Source organism: Macrobrachium nipponense, chromosome 2 (genome assembly GCF_015104395.2).
Source record: "Macrobrachium nipponense isolate FS-2020 chromosome 2, ASM1510439v2, whole genome shotgun sequence".
In the NCBI taxonomy this organism is placed as follows: Eukaryota; Metazoa; Arthropoda; class Malacostraca; order Decapoda; family Palaemonidae; genus Macrobrachium; species Macrobrachium nipponense.
The window spans coordinates 40,403,400-40,430,962 of NC_087201.1; the positions used below are offsets into that span (position 1 = coordinate 40,403,400).

Sequence of the window (27,563 nt, forward strand, 5' to 3'; positions counted from 1 at the left end):
CATATCAAAAGAAAACACAATAATTATGTGCATCACAGAAACACACCTTAAACAGCAAAAATTACTATTCCCAACAAGCATCAGAGTGGTAGACTCTATGATAGATAAAGACGACACCAAAGGCGGAGGTTTACTAATAATGCATAGAACCAAAGGAGAAATCCAGATGGAAAAGAAAAGTCAGAACACAAAGACATTCTAATAGTAAAGGGTAATTATATAACAGCAATATTTAACCTAATTCTAGTGTACATGTCAACCAGTGATAAAGAAAGAAATAAACGAATAATAACGACTTACATGTAGCAATAGAGAAGGCCACAGACGACCTGCCTGTGAATTGTCCTTGGGGATTTCAATGGGCATTTAGGTTTCATAGGGACAAGAACTTGACCAAAATAGAAAATACGTTATGGACCTAATGGAAAAATACGACCTAACTCTATTAAATGGAGATCCCAGCTGCAAAGGAGAGATAACCTGGATTAGAGGAGATCAGAACAGCACTATAGACTTTGCCCTAGTCAACCAAAATATGTCTAAAAACTATGAATGTATGGAGATAGATGAGGGAAAATATGAATACGACCTATCAGACCATCACCTCATAAAGGTCCAATTCAGAATGAACACTAAAGTAAGGAAAACATTCAGAAATGAAACAAAAGAAATCAAATATTTGAAAGTTACAGAAGAGTCTACCAGGAAATAACTTGAATATATAGAGTATAAAGTAAGCTGTGAGGACCAGAGATTAAGACAGGTAGCTGGGTACTGATGATTTATTTAGACAAACTGAGTTGACATAGACAGGTGTGGACGGATATGTAGTGCAGTCTCGCACCGCAAACAGAAATGACTCTGAGACGGTAAATTTGTGTTTTCTTACAGACATTCATTTAGATATAATAAAGCGTACAAATAATGGAATTGCATGTGTTATACATCGGCGAAAAGGCCGCGGAACGCTCTATCAGACGGAAGTAAGAACAACGTGACTTGATGATTGGTTACAATGAAAATAGGGAAAAAGCGTTGTCCTTACAAATACTCCGCCCCAAGACAATGATTATGGAGTAATTATTGGATGACAATCTTGGAGGCAGGGGGCGACCCCGTGTCGTTGTGACACTTGATGTGGGACGTCCTCGAGTGTAGTCCTTCGGTTTTGCTGATCGAGAGGATGCCTCCCCTGGCGGTAGCCTGGGGGGTTCTACTGTATGCCGGGCGACCAAGACTGCAAGAGAGAGCTGCATTGTGTGTGGTGGTGGAGTGGGACGGGCCGTGGGGATCCCCAGGTGCGGCAGCGGCATCCCGCGGGCAGAGCGGAATCACAGGTGAGCAGCGGCGTCAGCAGGTCGAGGACACCCACAGGTAGCGGCATCGGCAGGCAGGGGAGGCCCACAGGCGTGGCAGCGGTGTCGGTGGGCCGAGGCCTGCAGGCGGCGGCGTCAGAAAGGGTGAGCAGGTTCACAGGTGTAGCATCAACGTCAGAAAGGCCGAGCGAGCCCCAGGAATAACGGCAGCGTCGAGGGTTTGAAGAGGCCCACAGGCAGCGACGTCAGGGGGCCGAGCAGGCCCTCGTGTGCGGCAGCGACGTCGGGTGGGTAAAGCAGGTCCCTCGGTGTAGCAACGGCGTCGGCAGGCAGGGGAGGCCCACAAGCAGCGACGTCGGGTGGGTAAAGTACATCCCTGGGTGTAGCAGCAGTGTCGGCCGCAGGGGAGGTCCACAGGCAGCGACGTTGGGTGGGTAAAGTACATCCCTGGGTGTAGCAGCGGCGCCGGCAGGCAGGGGATTTCGTCTGGGGACTCGCAGGTGCGGCAATGGCGCCGGGGGAAAAACCGAGGAGGCCCGCAGTTGCGGCGGGTCGAGAAGATATCTGGCGTCCCCTGGGTGAGACAAAGGAGGCCGCGACGTCGGATGGATGTTTCTGAACCGCCGCCTGAATTTTGTGTTGGGTGACCAGCACCCAGCTACCCGTCCTCGAAATAAACGCCAAAACACGCTGGGAAGCAGTGCCGTGATTAGTCTGTTAATGGCGTTGGTGTCGTCCTCGCAGTGGAGTTTTCAGAGACCTAAACTGTGGCGCCGTATTGAGTCCGTTAAAGGTTCTCTGAAGGTGAGCGGCCGTAATTAGTCCGTTAAAGGCTGGGCCTAAACCGCTGTGTCACCAACTCCGGGAGGTCACCAGTTGTGAGGACCAGAGATTAAGACAGGTAGCTGGGTACTGATGATTTATTTACAGACAAACTGAGTTGACATAGACAGGTGCAAGGTATATAGAATAAGGGAGGACAGGTGCAGACGGATATGTAGTGCAGTCTCGCACCGCAAACAGAAATGACTCTGAGACGGTAAATTTGTGTTTTCTTACAGACATTCATTTAGATATAATAAAGCGTACAAATAATGGAATTGCATGTGTTATACATCGGCGAAAAGGCCGCGGAACGCTCTATCAGACGGAAGTAAGAACAACGCGACTTGATAATTGGTTACAATGAAAATAGGGAAAAGGCGTTGTCCTTACAAATCCAACAAGACAGAAAAGGAGATCTAACCCAGTTGGAAGAAACAATGAGGGAAGCAAAAGCAAATAACCTAGAGAAGATGATCAAAAGAATGTTAAAGACAGGAAAGCAAGAAGAAATAGAACCAGTATGGGTCACCAAAGAAATAAAGAAAGAAATAAGACAAAGAAGGATATATAACAAATTAAAAAGGAAAGCCACAAGAATAGAAGAAAAGAGATACTATGAAGAAGCATATCTCAAAAACAAAAAGTTCAGATAATAATAAAGAAAGTATATGAAGAATATGAAGAAAAGGTTAGAAATGAGATAATGAATGATAAAAACAGACACAGCAAAATCTGGGAATACATAGACATGCTGAGAGGAAAGACCACATCAGAAAAAGAATTGATAAGGATATACGACGAAATAAGCAAGAGATTAAGGAAGAAACCCCAGGGAAAGAGCTTGTAAAATTCTGGGAATTTTACAATGTTTCCTAAGGGCTGGGAAACATTGTACCAAAAAGAAGAAAACAAAATAGGAGAGATATGGAATGAAAGCAAGAAAGAACAGTACAAATATGACATGGAAGAAATAGTGAAAAGATTAGGACAGCAGATGAAATACCATAAATCTTTAACACATGCATTGAGTGTACGATCTAACAGAGACAGAGATTAGACCCATGGAAGAAATCAACATAACAGAAGATGTAAAAAATCAAATCGAGAAAATAAAGGCAAGTAAATCACCAGGCCCAGACGGAATGAAGCCAGTTCTGTTCAAACTACTCTTACAAAGTACCAACCTTCAAAAAGAATTGGCAGAATGTTTAAACAGCATACTGAAGGGCAGGAAAACGCAGAGAAGCTGGTTTAAGTAAAAAACAACAGTTACGCCCAAGAAACAAAACCCTACAGTCAAAGATCTTAGGCCAATTGCTCTAACAAATGCATCATATAAAATTTTCATGGGGATCCCGAAAACCAAAATAGAAAAGCATATCAGAAATATAGGAAAAATTAATGAACTGAAATCAGGCTTTACCGCACAAAGGAGGGGAATCGATAATTTATATATTTTACAATAGTGCATACAAGAAATTTACAGAAGAAATGACCCATTATTTGTAGTATCAATAGACTTCCGACAAGCAGTTGACTTAGTTAATAGAAAAAAGCTCATTGAGATCATGATGAAATATAGGCTGCATGTAGAAGTAATAAATGCAGTTGCAAAGATATATACAAATGATGTAACAAGCCTATGCTTTAACAATATAGAGCAAAAAGAGCTAAATGTAACTAATGGAATAAGACATGGATGCAATGGCTCAACCATATTCTTTCTACTAATAACGTACCTGATAATAGAAAAATTAGGAAATACAACAGAAGGTTTTAGAAATTAAGTAAGAAGGATAGTGGCACTATGATATGCAGATGATGGATTAATACTAGGACACACTAGAAGAAATAACAAAAGCAATAAAAAAACCCTTATGGAAATAGAGTGAATGTGGCCTAAACATAAACAAGGACAAGAGTAACATACTAATATACAACGACTGGTATAGTATCGATGGTGTGGAAAATATGGAGCACACAGAAGGAATAAAAATAGTCAAGCATATTAAATACCTAGGAGTGTCTATCAACAACATGAAATACTGTTCCAGAGAACAGATAAAAAGGGTCAAATTAATGCAAAGCAGATGGCAAATATGGCTAATGCAGTTATCAATAAAAGCTGTAGCAGAGTAAAAATAGGATAATTGTATTGAAAAGGATTAGCGATGCCTTCATTCATGTATGCCATGGAAGTCATGAAACTTGACAAGATAACTATAAATGAATTTCAGAAGATAGGCAATCGAGTATATACTAGAGCAATTTTGAAAGCGCTAAGTTACACAGCAAGTTGTGCATTAAGATCTGAAATAGGGGCCTTTTCCTGCCACTCAAGAGATATCAAGAATAAACTATTCTACTTGAAACATACACTGAAGAGTGGTGGAAAACCATGGCTCAGTATAAAAAAAAAAAAAAAAAAAACTTGGATAATGCAAGTAAAAGAATATAGGAAAGAACTAAACATAAACTTAAGTAAAATTGAAGCAGCTAAAGACAAACAGTTAAGAGAAATAATAAATAATTGGGACAGAAAAGGATGGCAGAAAGAAATGAATGAAAAGCCAACGTTAAGAATCTATAGAAAATATAAAGAAAACATAAGAGAAGAAATGAGGGCCTCAGAACCAGAGAGTCGTATATGCCACTTTTTAAAAAATTAGTAAATTGGCCTCAAAGTTTATCATTCATTACTCTGGTTCTAAGAAAGATATCGATTTAAACTTAGTTTCATATGAAAGCTATACTCTTTATAAGTTTTTTGTGAAAATTGAAAAAATTGTTGGGTGCGCTTGCGCGCTAGCATTCAAAATGTCTGCCAAACTCCCATTTTTTTTAAATATTTGAGTCATAACAAGCACTTAAACCATAATTGAATGTGTTAAACGATAATAAAGTGTTATCATATTGTTGTAATAATGATGATGATATTAATAAGAGTAATAGTAATAATACTGGTAATAATAATGATAATAATACTATTAATAATAATATTGATAAGTAATAATAGTGTGCTGAAAAGACGATACATTTTTGTGATAAGAAACCGAGAATTGCTAATGATAATAATGATAATAATAATAGTAATAATAATAACAATGGGAATAATAATAATAATAATAATAATAATAATAATAATAATAATGATAATGATGATAATAATAGTAATAATAATAATGATGATAGTACAATAATATTAGTACTAATAATGACACTGATGATGATAACCTTTCATCATCATAATACATCGATACTTATAATCAATCACAAGAAAATACTATAATAGAATAGTAATACTATTGTCATAATAAAAATGATAATAATAATAATAATAATAATAATGATAATGATAATAATAATAATGATAGAAATAATATTATGATGGTTGTAATAATGATGTTGACGATGATAACCTTGAATCACCATGATGTTTAACCATCAATAATACACAAAAATATTATTATCATAATAATTTTTTTTTACTACTACTACTACTACTACTAGGGCCCCCATCCTTTAATAGAAGCTGCAATGTGAAGGGGACTTAACTCGATCAGATTGCAGTCTGTTAGCTCCAAACATCGCTACCAGCTGTGACCCTCATCCACTACTACTACTACTACTAGTACTACGACTATTATTACTGCCAGAGGAAGACATAATGTACTCAAATAAAGAGTAATTTAGACAAATAACAGCACAACACAACGGATAATCGTAATCTCCCGCTATGATCACTGAAGTGAGATGTAAACATTGGCGGGAGATTGTAAGCTGCGCGGTGATTGGTCGATGCTTACACGCGCCTTATGGGGAAAAACGCTCATTGGCATAGAATTCGCTACCCGCAAAGTGACGCGCGCTCTCATTGGCTTAATCAGCGCTAGTGATATGCGTCTATCTGGTCCTCATGAACCGTCCGAGCGGCTGCCAGCACCGCTCGAAGTCATGTTCTTTCCTGTAGCTAAAATCGATAATTCCGACTGTCCCAGTAGGAATTCCGACCGTATGTAAATGGTGGAATGGCCTAGAAATGCCTCAAATACACAGAGAAAAGGTTGCCAAATCTACCAGTATGCATAACTCCAAATCCATGGAAGTGGCATATACGACTTTCTGGTTCTGGGGCCCTCAAATCTGGTATGACAACACTGAAAAAACAATGCTGATCAGTATAAGGCCAGACTAGGTAAACTAGGATTAAATGATAGAAATAGGATAAAAGGAGAAGATACAAAATGTTTATGCTGTGAGGAACAAAATGAAATTTAGAACATTTCTTACTTTACTGTCCAGCATACAATGAGATTAGAAATACAATCAGCATACTACAATGAGATTAGAAATAGATATAGTTTTATGCAGCAACCATATCAAGAAAATAAAGAGGAATTAGTAGCAAATAACTCTTATTGGTAGATCTACTGAGGGAGGAAGTGGAGAATAGGAAAGATTTTATAAAAGAAATGTGGTATTTCAGAGAGAAGGAACTTAAACAAGCATAAACAAAGGTCGCAGAAACAGAAAAATTCTGTTATTCATAGATTTTTGTTTCATTCCATAAATAAGCATTTGAATTTTATTATTAAAATGAATGTTGTGATAACTAATAAAGATAAATATTAGTAAATTATTATGCATTTCTTTATAAGTTTTAACAACCATAATCAGTGTCTATGCATGATTTATTATATGGAGAAGATGATGACTTCTAGAGAAAAATTTCCACCTGTATAAATTAATTGAAAGAAAACTGAGAGTCCAGATTACTTCCCGCCTAGGGGCTGTAGTTACACTTACTGCCATAGATATAGATATATGGGTACTTCTTATTCTTAACCGCCTTGTTTAAAGGTTTAGCGGCCGTTTTCCAGTTTCGCCGTAAGTTACCCAATGTAAAGGACCGCAGCTTTGCGTAGTATAATGAAAAATATGATTTTTTTTTTTTTTTTTACAAAATTATGATTTTGCACATCTATCAGTTCATAGCTCATGGATTAAAACCCATTAACGCAACTTGTGGCAAAGCCACGTAAAATTCTTGATGTTATCTACAACAAGGCCATAAAAATAGTCTTCTATCGTAGTCCACTCCACTGCCTTGCTTTCTGCTCTGGAGACGATGTGTGGTCAAAAAGCACCCTCACTTGAAGTTGTTATTTGGATTAACCGTTTGTAAATGTGAACATCACTGGAAACGTAAGTTAAAGTTTCTGAGGTTGTGCTACTACCTATATGTAAGCTTTAATGGTTTTTTGTTTGTCAAACCAATTAACCTGACACTAATTATTTTGAGGAGCTAGCTTAGTAGCTCGGAACGGCAAACACCTAGCCTTTAAATAAGTTCCGTGCCATAGCCTAATATGACTTTACGGTATTACCTAGGTTAGGTTAAATTTCAGGTAATCGTAGTTTAATAATTGTGTGTTCCCTAACTCAAAAGCCTCGCTTCCCCAGTGGTCCATTGAATGGAACCAGTGACTGTCGACTGTGACTTTTGGGACTGTGTCCGTACCTTAGCTGACAGCTGAGAACTTACCCCTCGGCCCCCCGCCCCCCCTTATCTAAGGGCCGGGTCCTAACATGACTGGGGCCCATTTTTATTTGAAGTAAAGCAAGGGTCTCGCTTAGCTGGGAGGTGTTCACCCCGTAGGATCCGCCCTAACCTAACTTACGTCCTGGAAATTAGAGTGAATAGGTTTGCAGCTTAACTTAGGCTAGGGGCTGGGTAACAGTACTTGAGGTAGTTTCGTTGCCAGATTCCCGTCATTTGCTCGCCGGAACAAGATAACCATTTTATGAGGGAGTTCCTGTAGTAGGCTGTCTTACCCAAAACTTAGCTAATCAGACCTGGGATACATCATGGATCTGTAAGAATACATTGATGTGGGCTATTTAACATGTATTTTCCCTTGCCCAAGAACCTTGTTGTTCCTTCACGGTATACAAACCATCGGTCTTTTACTTTGGGAATTACCTTCATCAAAGCTTGAAATGGCTGCTAGACTTTTATAGGTAGTAGGGTTGTTCGATAATTGAACTACCTATACCACCTGCGTGGGGGAGCCCCTCCCACCTGGGTGTACGCATACCACTTTGCATCCGGCTGTCATTGGGTTTAGGCTATTACAGTGAGATTGTTCCATCTTTTTGTATAATTCAGTGCCTTGTGTGTTTGCTGTTGTTGTTGATAGATTGCAACATGCAAACCCATGAATTTACTGAGCTGGCTTCTAAGGCCTCCCTTTCCAAGCATGTGTGCCCTGGGATTGGCGGCAAGAGATATAATAGTTGGAGATAGCCTAGCTGTCTGTGAATGTTGAGATATCCTTATGCTGTCTCCACATCTTGCAGGGTGCAGGATTGCAACCCAGAACTAAATTGTAGTTAGTGTGTTTCATGGTCCCCTGTATAATGGATGAAGTTTGCAGGGAGGAAACATTACCAGAGGAAGGGCACCAGGGCTCCGTGAGACGGTTACACACTCTGGAAGACTCCCTTGGTGCCGGACCCTTCATCCTCATTTCTGCCGCCCGACAAGCTTCCCTGCCTTGAGCCCTCTTCCACTGAGGAGGCCCCCAATCATCATCCTCATCTGATTCATTGAGTGAGGGGGGGGGGGGAGGAGACTGGGATTTGTGATACCTTTGAAATGGGGGGCCTCTGTGTCACTCCAAGGGAGCTGGTATTCCCTTGGGGCAACAAGTGGCCCCCTCCACTGATGTCGTCATTCCCTCTTCAGATTTGACAGAGGGGCAGCCCACGGACCTCTTGATGGCACGGCATTCTCTAGACCGAGCGGGAACCCTGTCATTACAGGTTTAGCTGGTGCACCTGGCTGCCCACATCACTCCTCACATTGTGGAGACCCACACCACCACCACGGTCACCACTATGGCATTTGCGAAGGTTCCACATCTGATTTACTGGCACCACCCAACTACCACAACACCTTCAGTGGTGACTCGCACCGCAGTATCTCTACCACCACCTTCGGCTTTGTGACACCTCCAACCATCAGCACTGTTTGATGTTCCAGAGGGCCCTGTTGCTCAGGTCGAGCCACCGGTAAGGGTGGAGCATCAACCTCCTCCCTATGTTGCTCTTGACTCCTGTTGCCCAAGCAACCTCTGTCCTAGATGAAAGCCTGCAGCATCAACCTCCTCCCTATGTTGCTCTTGACTCCTGTTGCCCAAGCAACCTCTGTCCTAGATGAAAGACTGCTGAGTTCCTGAAGAAGGTAACGAAGAAGTCGTCGAAGACGAGGTCATGTAGAAGTCTGTCGTCATCGTCGTTGTCTTCGTTGTCAGCTGCTGCCTTGTTTCCTCCTCTTTCCAGAACCTCTTGGCCTAAGAAGAGGAAGGGCACCTCGCCTCCTAAGAAGTCTCGACACTAACCTTCTCGGGATCTGCCTCTCTTTGAAGGAAAGAGAGTTGGCGAACTACATGGTCTGTCTTATGATGTAATATTGGATGGGAACTGGTTACGCTCGACTTTGTCCTGAACTTTGGACTGAAGAATCAAAATCCATCGGTTCCTGACGCCAGATTAGTCCTTTACCACCTCCTCCCTGAGTGACTTCATTGATGATCATTGCTTCGAGACATGACCAGGAAAACGTACTACTCTGCTGCTGACGACAATGGTACGCTTCGTCCGAAGAATTCATGAGGTCAAGGGCATTGCCCCGTTCCCTCACATTCCTTAGAACCTGTCAGTTCGGGATATTTCCCACAGGTCCTTGGACACTTTAACTTGGGACCAGTGGCGACTGCTCAACAAGGTGTGTACATACCTAGCTCCTTAACTGGACAGTATCACATCACGCTTCGTACAATATGATTGAGCGTGACTGTGGAGCGACTAGCTTCCCTTTCATCTCTCTCATCCTACTTTTTCCCTTCAGGTAGAGAGTAATGTGGACCTTTACATGCTGGACTGAGCGATCGATGTAGGTAAGACACTCCATGGAGTAATCTGTCAATTTTCTTTGATTAGTTAATAGAAGTAATATTTGCCCCTTCCCTTCACAAGGCAGGGAAGAAGGACCTAGACATAAGACAAACTCAACTTGTATTTGCCTTAATGTCTCTTGACCTAATGGTTATTAGCTTTCTCTTAAGGGGGACACTTAGTATTCTCCCCCTTATGAGTAAACCCAGAATACTGACTATGATCTTGCAGTTCTTTAACTCCGATCAAAAGTCAGTGGCTGGATTCCCTTCCTTGCCCCCAGATACTGACCCCTTGGCGTGGGTAGGGGGCTTAGGGACCAGCAGCTGGGCCCTGATACTGATGGGAATGGTTTCTCACCGGTTCTTGGTACCCAACTGTTGGTCAAACAAAATTAGTCAGCCTTTTCCTCTTGGTGTGAATTATTTCTATTTTTCTACTTAATCCTCCTATTTAGGTGTGAATTTTATGTTAATGACTTTTGGCTTGGTTCCGAATATTTGACTTGTGCTTTGGCTTTGATGGAAGGTGAGGATGGACGGCACGCTACCTCTGCCTTCGGGGCCGGGTTGTGATCTTGACGGACATCACGATGCCTTCGCACTGAGGGTGAGGTGTATATCCAGGTAATACCCCTAGGGCGGCCTTTGTCAAAGGGATGACCCCGTCCTCTAATTGTGGCTCCGTGGTGGGTATGGGGATTACTTGGACAAATTATATCTTTACGTATATATGGCAAACCCCCCTCTTTTAATCGTCTGACCCTGGCATGGAAATGGACTTGGCAATGGATAATTCAGATTCGAACATTGTTACGTGGGAACTTTTTTTCTTTTCCTGTTCTGGAAAGAAAGAAAAATGCAAAATTGAATTCAAGGAACTTAAATGTCCAGAGTAATAAGAAAGGAAAAATGGAGATTTTTCCTGATATGCATGAATTAGTTTCATACAAGTTTATATATAGTTCTTAGGCACGAAGATAATGTATTGCGGATTATAAGTATTTAAAGCAAGCAGAGAAATTTACAATGTATGTAACTGTGTACCAAAAATTCGTCCACAAGATGAAGGACACTATTAGTCGAAGTCTCCTCACGTGAACAAAGTGAAAAATTGCTCAAGATGAATACCTTAGTAGGGTGAAAAGTTGTGTTTCATCCTATTCATAACCAAAGTCGAGGAGTTATATATGCTCCCGAACTGTTCTTATTAGACACCGAAGAAATTCGGCAGGAGTTGGAGGAACAGAATGTGGCAAAGGTGGTCAGAATGAGAAAGGAGGTGGGGGATCAAATTGTTCCCCTGGCAATGCTAATCCTCACTTTTAATACCTATAAATTACCTAATGTCATCAAGGCAGGATGGCTGAACTTCAAAGTCAAGCCATACATACCATCACCTTTGATATGTTACCACTGCCAGATGTTTGGTCATTTGATCCAGAAATGTAGAAAGAAAATAGGTGAACCTGCTTTATGTTGTAATTGTGGCAAAGAAGCACATGGACCATGCAATGAGCCACCGTCTTTTATTAATTGTGGAGAAAATCATCCTGCATCCTCAAAAAGTTGCGTGAAATTTAGTTTAGAGAAGGTGGTGCAAACGGTTAAAGTTATGGAAAAGATTTCGTTTAAAGGCGCCAGAAAGAAAGTACTAGAGCTTCAAAAAAGACCAGAGTTATATTTTCATCAGTAATTAAGAAGCCACAGTCCAGTGCACAAGTGCCAGCTACTCATGCAGTGCAACAGCAACCATCTGCTGCAGTCACAAAGTCAAACCAGGCTGAGACAACGCCATGTGGAGAGGAGCATGGTGATGATAAACCTAAAGCGGGATGTTCTTTAAATCAAAATAGCACATCACTCCAGCAACTAAAACCACAGGTTCTTAAATCATGTACAGCAGAAATACCTAAAGGAATACAGTTGACTACATCCTATGGAACTCGGCCCAAATCAGATCACAGGAAAAGAGAGAGAACATCAGAAAAAAAGATAAAAGTGAAAATTAAAGTAATGAACTTTATTCTCAGAACTCCATTATCCAGAGCAAAATCCCCAGGTTAAATCGTGTAAAAGATAATAATTAATTATGAATAGTAATGGATCGTAGGCTTTCAATTTTGCAGTGGAACTGTCAGGGGATGCAAGCCAAATATGAATCTACAAATTTTAATCAAAGAAAACTTGCCAACTGCGTTGTCCTGCAAGAGACTATGCTTGTACAAAAAATCATATGTCCTAAAGAATACATTTTTTATTATTCTGATTATGATGAGCAAGTAGGGATTCATGGTGGAAGTGCTATGTTAACTTGGCGAGATACAGCTCACAAAAAATATCCACTGCAAACAGACTTGCAAGTGGTTGCTGTTCAGATTTTTCTGAAAAAGAAATATACCATATGTTCACTGTGTTTACCTCCAAATAGAACATATCATAATCTGACTCAAGAATTAGAGGGATTAATAAATCAGCTTCCAAGGCCTTTTCTTATTTGGTTATTTTAATGGAAGACGCCCCTTGTGGGGTGATTTAATTTCCAATCCTAGAGGAAACCATATTTATAATTTTATTGAATACCAAGAGCTTGCAATCCTTAATTCTGGAGAACCAACACATTTTCATATTCAAACTGGGACCTTTTCTGTTATAGATTTATCAGTATGCAGTCCTGATTGTTATCTTTACTTTTCTTGACGTGCAATGAGTGAAGGATTAGGAAGTTGTCATTTTCCAATCTTATTAACGTAGTAGGTGAAATTGCTTCACCAAGATGACCTCATTGGATTATGGACAAAGCCAACTGGGCATTATTCAAAACCCTAACTTTTTTAGAAATGGATATTGAGGATTTCCAGTCCCTGGATGATGCCCTGGATTTCCTCTGTAAACTAATTATTGATGCTGCCCAGAAGACAATTCCTCGTACAACTGGAAAATTTAAAAGAAAGTCAGTTCCTTGGTGGAACCTTTAATGTCAAATAGCTCTTAAAGCAATGCGAGCAGCTTGTACACGCTATTCCAGAAATAAATGTTCCTATTATTTAATCTTATTTAAGAAGGCACGAGCCCGATTTCGATAAGTAAAACAAGCCAAACGTCATTCATGGGTAGATTTTATCTCTAAAATTAATTGGAAAACCCCTTTGCCTGAAGTCTGGAATAAAATAAGAAAAATTAGTGGCAAATATGCACCAACACCTCCCCCAGAAATTTTAACTAGTAATTGTTTTTTTGTGTTGATTTTATTTTGTTGATTTTATTTTTTATTGTTTTGTTCATAGTCATCCTTTTAAGTACCTAATTATTATTTTAAAAAATTTTATTTGCTGTTTTTAATTAAGGTTAAATGGTGTTGAATGGATGCATGCATGTCATTTTTTTTTTTTTAGTTTTTGTGTGTGCGTGCGAGCGTGTGTGTGACTTAAGCTGTGGGATTCATTGATTGCAGTGTAAGTGGTTTTGAGTGAGAGTGAATGGTTTTGAATTAGTTGATATGTGATGTGAGATCGTCTTGGTCTTGGTTGTGTGTCGTTCGGTGTTTTTAATTGCAGTTTTAATTGGTCATTTGTGAGAGATTTTAATTGATTCACGTATTCATTCATTTAATTCAGTCATATAATACTACAGTGCTGAATGACCTTTGCAGGTCCCAGCACTTGGGCTATGCCCTAAATTCTATGATCAATCAATCAATCAAACCCCTCCACCAGTGTTATTAGTAAATGAAAACATAGTTGCCAATCCAGAGGATGTTAGCGAGGTTTTTGCTGACCATTTTGCTAATGTTTCATCTAAAAACCCAAGCTCTCCTTACTATGAAGAACGTATTCAAAAAGTAAAATAAAATTTTCGACTTTACCTCCATGCGAAGCGAATCATATAACCAGCCATTTACCTTTCAGGAATTTTTATCTGCCTTGTCATCATGTAATGAATCTGCTCCAGGTGCAGATGACATAACCTATTCAATGATAAAAAATTTGCCACTGGAACACAAAAGTTTTTGCTCGGTATCATTAATAAAGTATGGAAAGAAAATGCATTTCCAGCTTTGTGGAACATGGCTATATTACTAGCCTTTTTGAAGCCACAGAAGGATGGTACTACGCTGTCTAGTTATCGTCCTATTGCTCTAACTTAATGCACCCCCCAGATGCTGAAGCCTTGCTGAGGATGGGGAGCTTAGGGTTCAGCAGCTGGGCCCTGATGCCTGGTGGGAATTGCTTTTTCGCTGGGCCTTGGTGCCCAGCTGCTGATCCAACTAAAAACATTTCATCCTTTTGCTTCCTCCCCCTATAAGGTATGGATTTTATGTTGATGACTTTTGGATTGGATTTGGACATGATTTGGACTTGTTTGTTAGTTTTGATGGAGGGTGAGGATGGTTGGCATGCCACTTCACCCGTAGAACTCGAGTACCTAACGTGGTCGAGCGAGGGAAAAGTTTAGATGTCAAACCCTGCTCTTAGTGCTGGGTCTGATCTCGACGGACGTCATGACACCTTAAGCACCGAGGGTGGGGTGTATATCTGGGTGGTACCCCTAGGGCAGCCCTGTATGGGATAACACTGTCCTCTAAATGTGGCTCCATGGTGGTGGGGCCTACCTGGACGAATCATCAATTCTTCGTCTTAGGGAGACAATAGTAAAACCTTCTGTTGACGACTTAGGCAAGGATAAGGACAAGGAAAATTCTGGTAATTCCTCCATTGTGACTTTGGAGCCTTTTTCAAATGAGCTCCTTGCTACTACAATTTTGTATTTGAAACCAGTCCCTTTAGACTAGAATTATGACACACTAATGTATTTTGTAAATTTGGGAGCATTAAAGAATACGGAATAGACTAGGCAAAAATTATGGTTTTTTTTGAATTCTGGATATTTTTCAACAATGAATCGGAAGCTCACAGAGCCTACAGAGAGTTCTGGTCAGATTCTGTGAGTGTTGGACTTGTAGAGGCAGAAGAGGTCCCTAGATATCTGGACATTTAATAGACCACCAAGTGAAACTAAAGATTGTAGTAAAATAAGTAAAACTTCCAGATCACCAGACCCAGCTAAGTGGTTAATCATTACAACACATGGTGATAGAGGCAAACCTCTTCAAGGTGAAGTGGTTGGTAAGCCAGAAGATTGGCAATGTTGGGAGTCCAGAAGTAACTCGCTTTGGGCGTAGTAGTTTTTTAGTTCATACCTAGACAGATGTTCAATTGGTAATGCTCCTAAATTTGAAGCTTTGATTCCAAGGTTATGTTAAAAGGTAAAAGCTCACTATAATTTTAGTTATGCAAAGGGTGTTATCTTCAGTGAAGATTTACATGAAATGGACGCGGAGGAAATTTTGGAAATGTCTTCAAAATTTGGTTTGGAAGGTTTTCAAAGTGCCCTGCTCATCAATGCTTATTTTAACATTTTTAAGTTCTTTTTTGCAATCTGAAATTGTTCTTGACAGTGAAATTATGAAATTTCGTCCTTATAGGCCGAGAGTACTCCAGTGCTTTAAATGTTTTGGTTTTGGACACTCCTCTAATGTTTGTACCAGGAATTAACTTTGTGAATCGTGTGACCAGCCTGAGCACGAGGAATGTTCTGGACTGGTAATTTATGTGAATTGTAAGGGTGAACATCGAGCCCGTGATAAGAAATGTAGTGCATTTAAGAAAGAACAAGAGGCATTACTAAAATCTATTGCCAAACATGTCAGTGTGGGACAGGCCAAGAAGCTGTTGGCAAGGAAAACTTATTCAGATGCCTTGAAGGCACAACAATCGAATACTGCTACTTCTTGGGCCCCTTCTGGTTGGGCTCCCCGGTGGCCCCCCAGTGGGGTTTCCCACGCCCCCCATGGTAGGGCTTCCCATGCCCCCCATGGTAGGGCTTCCCATGCCCCCTCTGGTGGGGCTCCTCATGTTGCAGAGACTGGTCAAGCCAGGGGACCTTGTTGGTTCAAGCCGGATCTCGATATGTTGACGACTTCTCTCTGTCAGGGACATTGCCTGACATTACAGTGTACCTTGGAGATGACAGCGAGGAGATGGAGGCCCTCTTTATTCGTCAGAAGAGGGCTTTCTCTCCCTCTTTGCCTCATTCACGGTCACTCAGCCATCATAGGAAAAACAAAAGCAAAACTGAAAGGGCAAGTGAAGGCCCATCATCTAAAAGATATGTAAAACCTAGATCTAGATCAAGAAGTACTGGTAAAACTGATAAGATCTCTCTCACCAGGACACAAATTCCTAAATTAGTAGAGAATTTTAAGATCCCTTCATCCTCTAAATAATGGCTCTCATGCAGTGGAACATTCATGGCTTTATACCAAATAGAGAGCAAGTTCGGGTTCTGTTTAAGGAGCATGATGTATCTGCGATGTGTCTACAGGAGACAAAGTTGGGAGAGCACACTCCCAACTTAGGTTTTAATTATTCATTTCATAGTTCTCCACCTGATGGGTGTACGTGCTCAGGGAGGCACAGGCATCGTAGTCCGCAAGTCGGTTAATCACAGGGTTGTTCAGTTGAACACTGTGTTGCAGGCTTGTGCAGTTCAAATTTTCAACTATAATTGGATCACTATTTGTTCTCAATACCTTGATCTATCATTAGAAAATAGATTGCAAGATGCGCAGGGTAATCCCCGTCAGCAAGAATTAAATGATTTACAGACATTGATAGATCAGCTTCCTAAACCCTTCATTTTGATGGGGGATTTTAATGCCAAGCACACCTTCTGGGGGGAGCCAAACTGCGACTGGTGGGGTTCAATACTAGAATGGCTGCTTGACTTAAATGACATCACTTTAATGAATGATGGTTCCCCTATAAGACATGTTTTTCACAATACTGATTTGGCCATGGACTTCACTATCTGCTCTTCGTCTTTGAGGTTAGATTACCAGTGGGCAGTAGATCAGAATGATCATGGCAGTGATCATTGGCCCATTTACTTACATTATATGGAAAATATTCCATCTCCATGTTAACCAAGATGGAAGGTAGGGGAGGCTGACTGGGGATTATTAAAAAATCTACTGAAGTTGATCAGGAGATAAATGATTTTCAGAGCCCAACATCTGCTTATGAATATTTAATCAGTATATTGCTGTGTGGTGCCATACTGTCTATTCCTTGAATATCTGGTAAACCTCTGTGCCCTGTGGTACCTTGGTGGAGTGATGCATGTGCCTTGAGCCGAAAGATAACAAGAACTGGCTACAAGAGATATCGTAGATATCCTTGCTAAGTCAATTTTATTATCTATAAAAGAGCTCTTGCTAAGCAGAAAACATTTAAGCAAGCAAGGAGGGAATCCTTTATTAGATACAGAAGTGAATTGAAATATGATTCCCTTATGTCATTAGTCTGGAACAGAATCTGAAAGTTGCAAGGGAAATTTTCTCCACCTCCCTTGCTTATATTGAAAATTGATGGCTTCCTCATATCTGATTCTGGAAAAGTTGCAGAAACCTTTGGTAGGCATTTCTCCAATATATCTAGTGCCCTACATTATTCTCCTGCATTCAGGGATATTAAGGACGGTACCATGGTTGTTCCTCCTGTTAGTTTAAATTCAGTCGTATAATCTTCCTTTTACCATGAAAGAATTAGATCATGCAATCTTATCTTCCCCAACATCTCCTGGGGAAGATGATAATACTGTACACAGTGATTTTTAATCTGCCTAGAAGTACAAAACAATTTCTTTTTAGACATTTTAAACCGTTTTTGGCTTTCAGGAACTTCACCAGAGTCTTGGAAGATATCTATTATTGTACCTGTTTTAAAACCTTTTAAAGATTCCTTCCTTCCTAAGAACTATAGGCCAATTGCTCCAACTAGTTGTGTTAGCAAGATATGTGAGAGGATGGTCAATGCTCGACTTGTGTAGTATTTGGAGTCAAAGAACCTTTTATCTAATCGGCAGCTTGGCTTTAGGAAAAATAGAGTACTTCTGACCCTTTGATGTTCCTTTCTCAGGAGATACAGAATGCTTTTGCCGTGCAAAACCATACTATTGCAGTGTTTTTTGAACTAGAAAAAGCCTACGACCTGGCGAGGGGGTATCCTTATGCAACTTGTTGACTGGGGTATTGTGGGTAATTTGTTCTATTGTCTTAAAGATTTTTTGTCAGAACTTTACCTGAAAGTAAGAGTGGGCTCTTGCATTTCTTCTGCTTACCCTCAAGAAGAAGGTTTACCTCAGGGAAGCGTCCTTAGTCTAACACACTTTAATGTAGCTGTCAAAGGTCTACTAGAACAATTTCCTGTTGGGGTGCATGGTCTGGCCTTTGCTGATGATTATGCAATAATCTGTAGTAAGTCTACAGCTGTCAAAGCTTGTCATAAGATCCAGGCTGCTATTAATGCTGCAACATTATGGGCTAGTGCTAAAGGGTTCAAATTTTCACCAGAAAAAACCAAAGCTATACGATTTTGTCGATTAAGAAGAGTGGAAGAGATCCCTACATTGTTTTTAAATGGTTCCATTTTACCTTATTTAGATATCATTTAGTATCTAGGTGTTAAATTTGATAACTTGACATATTAATAAAGTTGTGTGTAACGTGAAGCTTCGTCTTAATATTCTTAGTCGTGTCAAATTTTAAATGGGGGCCAGATTGAATCAACCTTTTGAGGATGTACCAGGTTTTATGCCTAAGTAAAATTGATTATGGTTGTCAAGTTTATGGTTGTGCATGCAAGACACTGCAGAAATTAGAAGTTGTCCATAATATGGCTGTACGTATTTGTACGGGAGCCTATAGAACTTCACCAGTAGAAAGCCTATAGGTTGAGTCAGGTTTTCCCCCACTATTTATCCATAGGGAGGAATTAGGCTTGAGATGCATATCAAGAGCCCCCATTATAAGTACATTAAAGAACCAAGTGATAGAGCCCCAAATAGACCTAGATTGCAAAAGCCACTTGAAGTTTGACTAGCAAGCTCTGCCAGTAGGTGGGATTGCTACCACCTGCAGTAGCTGAAATTTCGCCCTCAAAGTTTCCTCCTTGGAATAGACCATGTTTAGAGATCTGCCCAATTAGGGACAGCAGGAGCAACAGTTCTGGTGATAACTCAGTTGAGGGCAAGTTTCTTGGACCATGCTTCCGAACATGGTGATTCTTATCATATATATACTGATGGCTCGAAGGGTTCTGATGGTGTTGGTTGCTCTGTAGTGACAAGTGATAATATCATTAAAAAGAAGCTTCCATTTATTTCCTCTGTTTTTACAGCTGAACTGCTGGCAGTTTTGACTGCTCTTAAATATATTTTTATAGTTATTGTACTAACAAGGTTTTTACCATTTTTACCGACTCTTTGAGTGTTTTATCCTCTCTTAAAAGCCTGGTCTCTTGCCACCCTTTAGTGCAAGAAGTACAAGATTGGTTTTATCTTTTAATTATTAGAAGAGGTTTTTCTGTTAGGTTTTGTTGGGCTCCGTCTTATGTTGGAATTATTGGGAATGAGTGAGCAGATGCTGCAGCTAAGGCTGCAACTAGGCTTAGGCACATTTCCAATATGGGCGTCCCTGTTTCTGATTTTAAAAGTACCATTTGATTTTATTGTAGAGACCAGTGGCAGGCCCTTTGGTGTACTTTAGATGATCTTAAATTGAAGTCAATTAGGCCCACTGTTCATCCTTGGCCTTTTAGCCAGATGGATAGAAGGTCCGAGATAGTTTTAGCTAGATTGCGTATTGGTCACAATAAATATACTCACGGGTATCTAATGATGAGTGGAGCAGATAGGCAGGTTCCTTGCTGTTCCACCTGCCATGTGGATTTGACTGTGGTGCATATTTTGGTGGAGTGCCCTCATTTTGAAAACAAACATAGAGCTTGTTTGCTGGCAAATAAGACTTGCCGATATTTTAGGTGAAGGTGCTGAAGCAGATCAAATTATGACCTAACGACATTTTTGAAAAGTATTGGTCTTTTTTATGAATTGTAATTTTCTCTTAAAAGTCGAACAAGAAACCTAAAACAATTGTGAATGAATGAATTGTATGAATTGTATGTTAGGTCGGTTGTGTGTGTTTGTTTGTGTGAGTTTTTATTTTTTTTTATTTTTTAAGATATATATGCGCTGAATGGCCCCTTGGCTCCGGTGCTTGGCTATGTGCCAAAAATTTTATGATCTAATGTAACTTCATGCATATGTAAGTTGATGGAAAAAATGGCCATTGTGTGACTTGTATGGATCTTAGAAAAGAAGGCCCTTATAACTCCAGCCCAGTGTGGCTTTAGTCAAATGTGTTCTTGTACTGAAATCTTAGTGCGTCTAGAAAATTCAATATGCGAGGCTTTTATCTCCAGAAAACATCATGTATCAGTTTTTTTTTACCTGGAGAAAGCTTATGATACAACCTTGAGATATGGTATTTTGATGACACTCCATGGTTATGAATTCCAAGGAGAATTACCATTACTCATCTAAGCTTTCCTGAAAAATCGAAGGTTCAGGGTTAAAGTTGGAAACTCATTTTCATCTCTACAGCCAAGAAGTAGTAGTTCCACAGGGAAGTGTCCTTAGTGTGACACTGTTTGCTTTGTGCATTAACGGCATTGGCTCTGTGATTCCTAAAGATATAAATTTTTTCCTTATTTCCTCTATCGTTTGCAGCCTCACGAATGGCAGTGGCTGAGAGAATAATGCAGCTGGCTATTAACAAAATTGTCGAATGGGCAGAAAAAAGGGGTTTTAGTTCTCTACATTGAAAACTGTTGCTGTACATTTCTGCCGCATTAAAGGTATACATCCTGATCCTGACCTCTACATACATGATCAGAGGATATCATTTAAGGAAGAGACATTTTTTGGGATTACTGTTTGACAAAAGAATGACTTGGGTACCTCACCTAAAAGATCTGCAAGCTCTGAATGTTGTAAGAGTGCTTTCCCATACATTAAGAGTGCTTTCCCATACATCTTGGGGAGCAGATAGGAATCACTAATGATCCTCTACAAAGCCATAGTGGCATCAAAATTAGCATATGGTTGTGAGGTATACTCTTCAGCCTCAAAATCAAAACTAAATATTTTAGGTTCGGTACATAATGCAGGAATAAGGATTGGAGTGCTGCCTTGAAATCTTCTCCAATCCCAAGCCTTTTGGTAGATTCAGGGGAACTGCCTCTAGATTCATGTTGTCAGATATCACGTATTCGATACTTTCGATACTGGCATAGAATCCAGAGGATTCCTGATTCATTAACTTGCAAAGCAGTTTTTAATGATAAGTATTTTAACCTGTATGAAAATAATCTGCGTTATCCAAAACCTTTTGAATACAGAGTTTTAAAGATTTTAGAAGATTATTCTAATCCAAAGGTCAAAGTTTGGCCATTTAAGTATTCTGTTGTGCCCCCTTGGAAGCTTCCTTCTGTGGAGCACTGCAGGTTCTTCACTGATAGCAAGGAAGAAGTGAGTGCCGAGATGCTGTGCATCTCTTTATTAGAACATTTGGCTGACCATGATGGTTCAGCCATAGTTTTTACAGGTTGATCCAAGTCTGATGCAGGCGTTGGCTATGGAGTTGTATTTCCCAATTTTAATGAGTGGAAGGCTGACAGATCAGGCATCCATTTTTACAGCAGTGTGTTATGTAACCCTAACTTCCCTTAAAGAGATTGCTTGTCATTCTGGAGAACACTTTATATGTTGCGATTCAGTGTCTTGCAAGCATCTTGCAAGCTATTAGTCATTTTAATTCACTCAATCCTATCGTTACTGAAATGTTAGTGGCTTCAGTTGCTTGAGATTAGTGGTAGTAAAGTTTCTTTCTGTTGGTCCCCTGCACATGTCGGTGTGGCAGGAAAGGAGGTAGCAGGCTCACTTTCCAAAACAGCTGTCAACCAAAGTATGTAATATATGTAGCTAGGTGTGGACTCACTACAAATGATATGTATCAGGTCATTAAATCAGCGTTCCTTGATTACTGGAAATTTGCATGGGAGCTTGAAAACCAAAAAATGAAAGAAATCGCTACCACCATCTTTCCTTGGAAGTATTCATGAGTGACTAGGCAAAGGGAAGTAATACTCAGTTGGCTTAGAATAGGCCATACAAAAATGACATGTCTTTCTGATGAGTGGGGATCATCAGTCATATTGCAACGACTGCTTGGTACCATTGACAGTCAGACACCTGATAGTTGAGTGCCCCAGTCTTTCAGATGAGAGAGAGAGGTACTTTCCTCCTTGTTGCAAGGGAACTAAAGATGGTTTTTCCCATACCAAGATTTTAGGGGCAGATTTTACTGAAAGCGCCCTGTTTGATTTTATTAATGCCATTGGCATTTTAAATAAAATTTAATTTTTACTGTTAATTTTGTAAGTTTATAGGTTTTACAATTATTAATTTTTTTATCATGGGGATTTTCCTTTGTTAATTTTATTCGATTTAATTTAAATGAGCTTTTAATGTTTTATATTTTAAGTTAATAATTTTGTCTTGTGTGTGTATTTATGTGCGTATGAATGTATTTGCTAGTTTGGATATGCATACATAAGCTTGATATATTCCATTGTAGTGGCGTCAATAACCATTAGCAGTTGTGATGCCAGATAATCTTTAATAAATCAATCAATCAATTCCTTCCTTGCTCTTACAACCTGTAAGGAAATCTCAGGTAAGCTGAACCCCATTCGGTTCACTGGAGATAACTGGATTCCACCCACCAATCATTGAGTCTTACAATAGTTAAGGATTGAGGGTTTGTATAGTGTAGAAACAAATCACAATTTTTGGAAGTAAATTTTATTTTTCCTAGCTATATTAACCTGAGGTCCTTTACACTAACTGCCCACCTCAATCTGCTACCTGGGCCAAAAGCAAATTGGAATGTTTACGTCCGGTCGGAGGGACAACCAAAAGCCCTAAAAATCAAAACCCCTCCTGTATGCCGAAGCCCTAAAAATCAAAACCCCTCCTGTATGCCGGCGCCGGTTTGGAGTGAGCGCGGAAGCGGAAAAAACAATTTTTTCAAAAAATCACAGCGCGCTTAGTTTTGAAGATTAAGAGTTCATTTTTGGCTCATTTTTTTGTCATTGCTTGAAGTTTAGTATGCAATCATCAGAAATGAAAAATAATATCATTATCATATGTAAATAATGCGATATATGGTAGCAAAAAAAAAAAAAAAATTCATAGATAATTGTATTCAAATCACGCTGTGCAAAAAACGGTCAAAGCTAACGAGTTAATTTTTTTGTCGTTGTATTTTACACTAAATTGCAATCCTTTTGATATATAATACATAGTAAAACAATAAAAGCAACACCGGAAAAATATTATCACAAAATGATGTACGAATTCGTAACGCGCGGATGTAAAAAAATATTTTCAAAAATTCACTGTAATTCTAAATATTGTTCTAGAGACTTCCAATTTGTTTCAAAATTAAGAAAAATGATTGAATATTACGATACTGTAAGAGTTTTAGATTAGAATTGCAGATTTCGACCATTTCGGACGAGTTAAATTTGACCGAATGTCGAAATTTTTATATATATTTTTTTTGTTTTTTTTTATATGCACATATTTCGGAGATGGAAAAAGCTACAACCTTCAATTATTTTTTATTGTATTCTTCATGAATTTGCGCACATTTTGATATATGAAACTCTATAAAAAGGCTAATATGAAAAGGAGCAAATATTAGGATAATGCGATGTACGTATTTCGGAGACTTGCGGCCGCGAATCGGCGCGCGGAGTGAAGGTAAATATATTTTTCAAAAATTCACCATAAATCACAATATTGTTTTAGAGACTTCAAATTTGTTTCAAAATGAAGAAAAATGACGGAATATTACTAGGCCGTAAGAGTTTTAGCTTACAATTGCATTTTTCAACTATTTCGGTAGAGTCAAATTTGACCGAACGTGGTTTTTTTTCTATTTATCGTGAATTATATGCAAATATTTCGAAAAAAGAGAAAAGCTACATCCTTCAATCATTTTTAGTTGTATTCTACATGAAATTGCGCACATTTTCATATATAAAACTTTATGTAACAGCTAATTTTAAATGTGCAAACATTTCGACAATCGCACAAAAAAATTCTGTTTCATACATTCAACTTACCTGTCAGATATATACATAGCTATCGACTCCGTCGTCCCCGACAGAAATTCAAATTTCGCGGCACTCGCTACAGGTAGGTCAGGTGATCTACCGCCCTGCTCTGGGTAGCAGGACTAGGAACTATTCCCGTTTTCTAATCAGATTCTCTCTGTCGCCGGTAGTATCAACATTGTTGTTACTTCCTCCTGACTGGAATTCTTTTTTTCACAACGCTTTTGATCATCTTTCGACTGATTTTTGGTGACGTACTTGGATCGTTGTTTGGCATTCGCTATCGTGGACTGGTTTTTGGACTTCGCTTTGGATTTTCGTGAATATGTCTGATTCTAGTGTTAGCTTCAGAGTGTGTGTGAATGAAGGCTGTAAGGTGAGGATTCCGAAAGCTTCGGTAGATCCTCACACTACATGCAGTGGTTGTAGAAAGGTTGAATGCTCAATTGAGAATACGTGTAACTAGTGTGAGAGATTGAGTGCGCAAGAATGGAAGAATCTGACTTCTTACTTGAAGAAGTTAGAGAAAGATAGAGAAAGGAAGGCGGCTTACAAAAGCCGGAAAATGTCTAGTAGTTCTGTAGCTTCTTCTTCTCTTAATTATGCCCATTCTATTTCAGCCCGTTCACAAGTTTATCCCTCTGATTCCGCCTCAGAAATAGCGGAACTCAGAGCTTCCCTTAAAAAAATGCAAGAGAAAATGGAAGCATTGGAAGGTAAGAGAAGTGAATGTGGTTTCTCGAGTGATGTTAGTGTCCCCAGTGTAGTGGAGGGGGCGTCTGGTCGTCCCTGCGACGCTCCCAGGCCTAGACCTCTTCCAAGCTCCCTGGCCCAGAGGAGAAGGAAAGTCGAAAGCCTTACGGGGGTCGTGGGGAATCCCCAACGATCTATAGCTGTCCCAGGGACAGCTATAGAAAAAGCGTCCTTCGTGAGTGCATTTCATCTTCTAGTTCGCCTTCTCCGAGAAGAGGATGGAAGGAATCGAAGCTTTCACGTCCGCTAAAAAGGAACTGGAAAGAACCTGAGCTTAATTCTAGCCCCGAGCGCTTCTCTGAAGAGGAGGCGCCTTCGGTAATCAAGAAAGCTAGAAAGGATTTAGATCCTTGGAAGGGAAAAGACTCTCGAGCGCCTTCCAGATCTCCTTCTCCTGATTCGAATGAGCCTTCGACCAGGAGAATTTTGATGAATGTACAGGAGCAAATAGCGTCTTTGGTAGGAGTACTTTCTAAAGAGCCTACTCGTAAAAAGGATGACAGGCTTCCGATTAAGAGATCCAAATACCGATCTCCTGTCGGGCGCGACGAACCCTCCAGGGGAGTTGTCGCACAAGCGGCCATCTCTGGGGGGAGCGGTGCATTAGGCAGGCGAGATGTGGGAAAGGAAGTAACTCCTACCAAGCGTCAGGCGCCAACTAGGAGCCAGGCGCCAAGTAGGCGCAAAGAGCCTGACTTTACTGTAGATCGTTCTAGGCCCAGATCTTCATCCAAGCAACAAGAGCCAACTGGAGAGAGAGAACTCCTGATAGGAGTATAGCGCCCGCTAAGCGCAATATACTTGCTATTTGAAAGGCGCATTCCATGAGCGATACTCCTACAAGCCTCAGGAGTATTCGGGAAGAGATACTCCTGCCAAGCGCCTTGATTACTCTGGCCTCGATACTCCTCCCAGGCGCCAGGAGTATTCTGGACTTTTTACTCCTACCAGGCGCCAGGAGTATTTGAAGCGCGATGCGCCTACCAAGCGCCAGGAGTATTCTGAGCTTAATACTCCTAACAGGCGCCAGGAGTATTTGGAGCGAGATGCGCCTTCCAGACGGCAGGAGTATTCGAAGAGTGTAACGACTGTCAGGCGCCAGGAGTATTCCAAACAGGATACTCCTACCAGGCCTCAGGAGTATTCTCAGCGAGATACTCCTGCTAAACGCCAGGCGCATTCTCCTCGTGAAGAGCTTGACATCCGACAGGAGTCTAACAGGCGTAGAGCAGTGATACATGACTCGCCTAAGGATAAACGTAAGGAGAGAGTTACTCCTAGCCCATCTCCTTATAGAAGTGCTTCTTCTTCGGAAAGGAAGAAATCAAGAGAGGAGACAGAGGAGGGAAGGGAGCCTTCTCCTTCCGATCCTATTAATCTAGATGACGTCTCGGAGGACGAAGTTACTAACAGAGAAGGGCTTTCGAATGACAAAGTTCTTTCTGCTCTTCTCTTAGAAGAATATGGAGATGCATTGACCCCAGCCGCTCCTCCTTCTCCTCGCTCTCTATTTTCAAGTACGAAGGCACACAAGTCTTCGTCTTTCCTGAAAATGAAGCCGGCCATATCCATGAAAAGGGCCTTACAATCTCTGGACTCCTGGATCAAGACTAAGAAGGAGTTAGGAAGGACGATCTTTTGCATGCCTCCCGCTAAACTAAGGGGCAGGAGAGGCATATGGTACGAAACGGGAGAAAACATGGGATTGTCTCTGCCCGTTTCAGCTGAATCGGACTTCTCCAGTCTCGTAGACTCGTCGAGGAGACATGCCTTAAATTCAGCGAAAGCAACATGGGGTCTTTCGGAAATGGACCATCTCCTCAAGGGACTTTTTCATACCTTAGAAGTATTTAACTTCCTAGATTGGTCCCTTGGGGTCATTGCTAAGAAGTCCATGAAAAAAGAACAACTAAGCCCTGAAACTTGCATAGCATCCTTACATGCATCGATAAGGCGGTTCAAGATGGATCGGCGGAAGTGTGCTCCCTCTTCGCTGCGGGAATACTAAAGAAGAGAGCGGTTCATAGTGCCTTTCTCACTAAGGCCGTCTCGCCTTCGCAGAGATCCGCTTTGCTGTATGCGCCTCTCTCTGAGCATTTATTTCCTTCGCAGTTGGTGAGACATTGCCCATTGGCTAACTGAGAAAGCCACTCAGGATCTTTTAAGGCAATCCTCAAGGAAGAATAGACCTGTGGCTAGTGAGGAAAAGAAAGCTTCTAAGCTAGCTCAACAACAGCAGCCCTTTCGAGGAGGCTCTCAGGCTAGATCCATCGTCAGAAGGAAATCAACTGGAAAAAAGGGGAAGATCTGCCTTCCGTCCCTTTAAGAAGGGAAAATGAGAAATCTTTCCTCCAGACACCTGTAGGAGCCAGGTTACAATTCTTTGCGGGAGCATGGGAAGACATAGGATCCGATCCTTGGTCAATGTCAATAATCAAGAAGGGTTATTATATCCCATTCAAGGACAGACCCCCCTTGACAACGTCACCGAGGGAACTGTCAGCCAGATACAAGGACCCTGTTCTGATGGATACTCTTCGTCAAATGGTGGAGCAGATGTGGGACAAAAGAGCAATAGAGCTGGTACTAGATCAAAGCTCCCCGGGGTTTTACAATCGCTTGTTTCT

The 27,563-nt window shown here is 40.5% G+C and overlaps 1 protein-coding gene across 1 annotated transcript in view; it reads left to right on the top strand.

Annotated features, from left to right (window-relative positions):
* Nucleotides 1-7,994: 7,994 nt before the first annotated feature.
* LOC135220545 (uncharacterized) overlaps nucleotides 7,995-27,563 on the top strand; it is a gene marked incomplete in the record, with an annotated part of 111,599 nt that continues 92,030 nt past the window's right edge. The window contains 1 exon segment of the mRNA XM_064257735.1: nucleotides 7,995-8,017. Coding sequence (XP_064113805.1) covers nucleotides 8,010-8,017 — 8 coding nt within the window.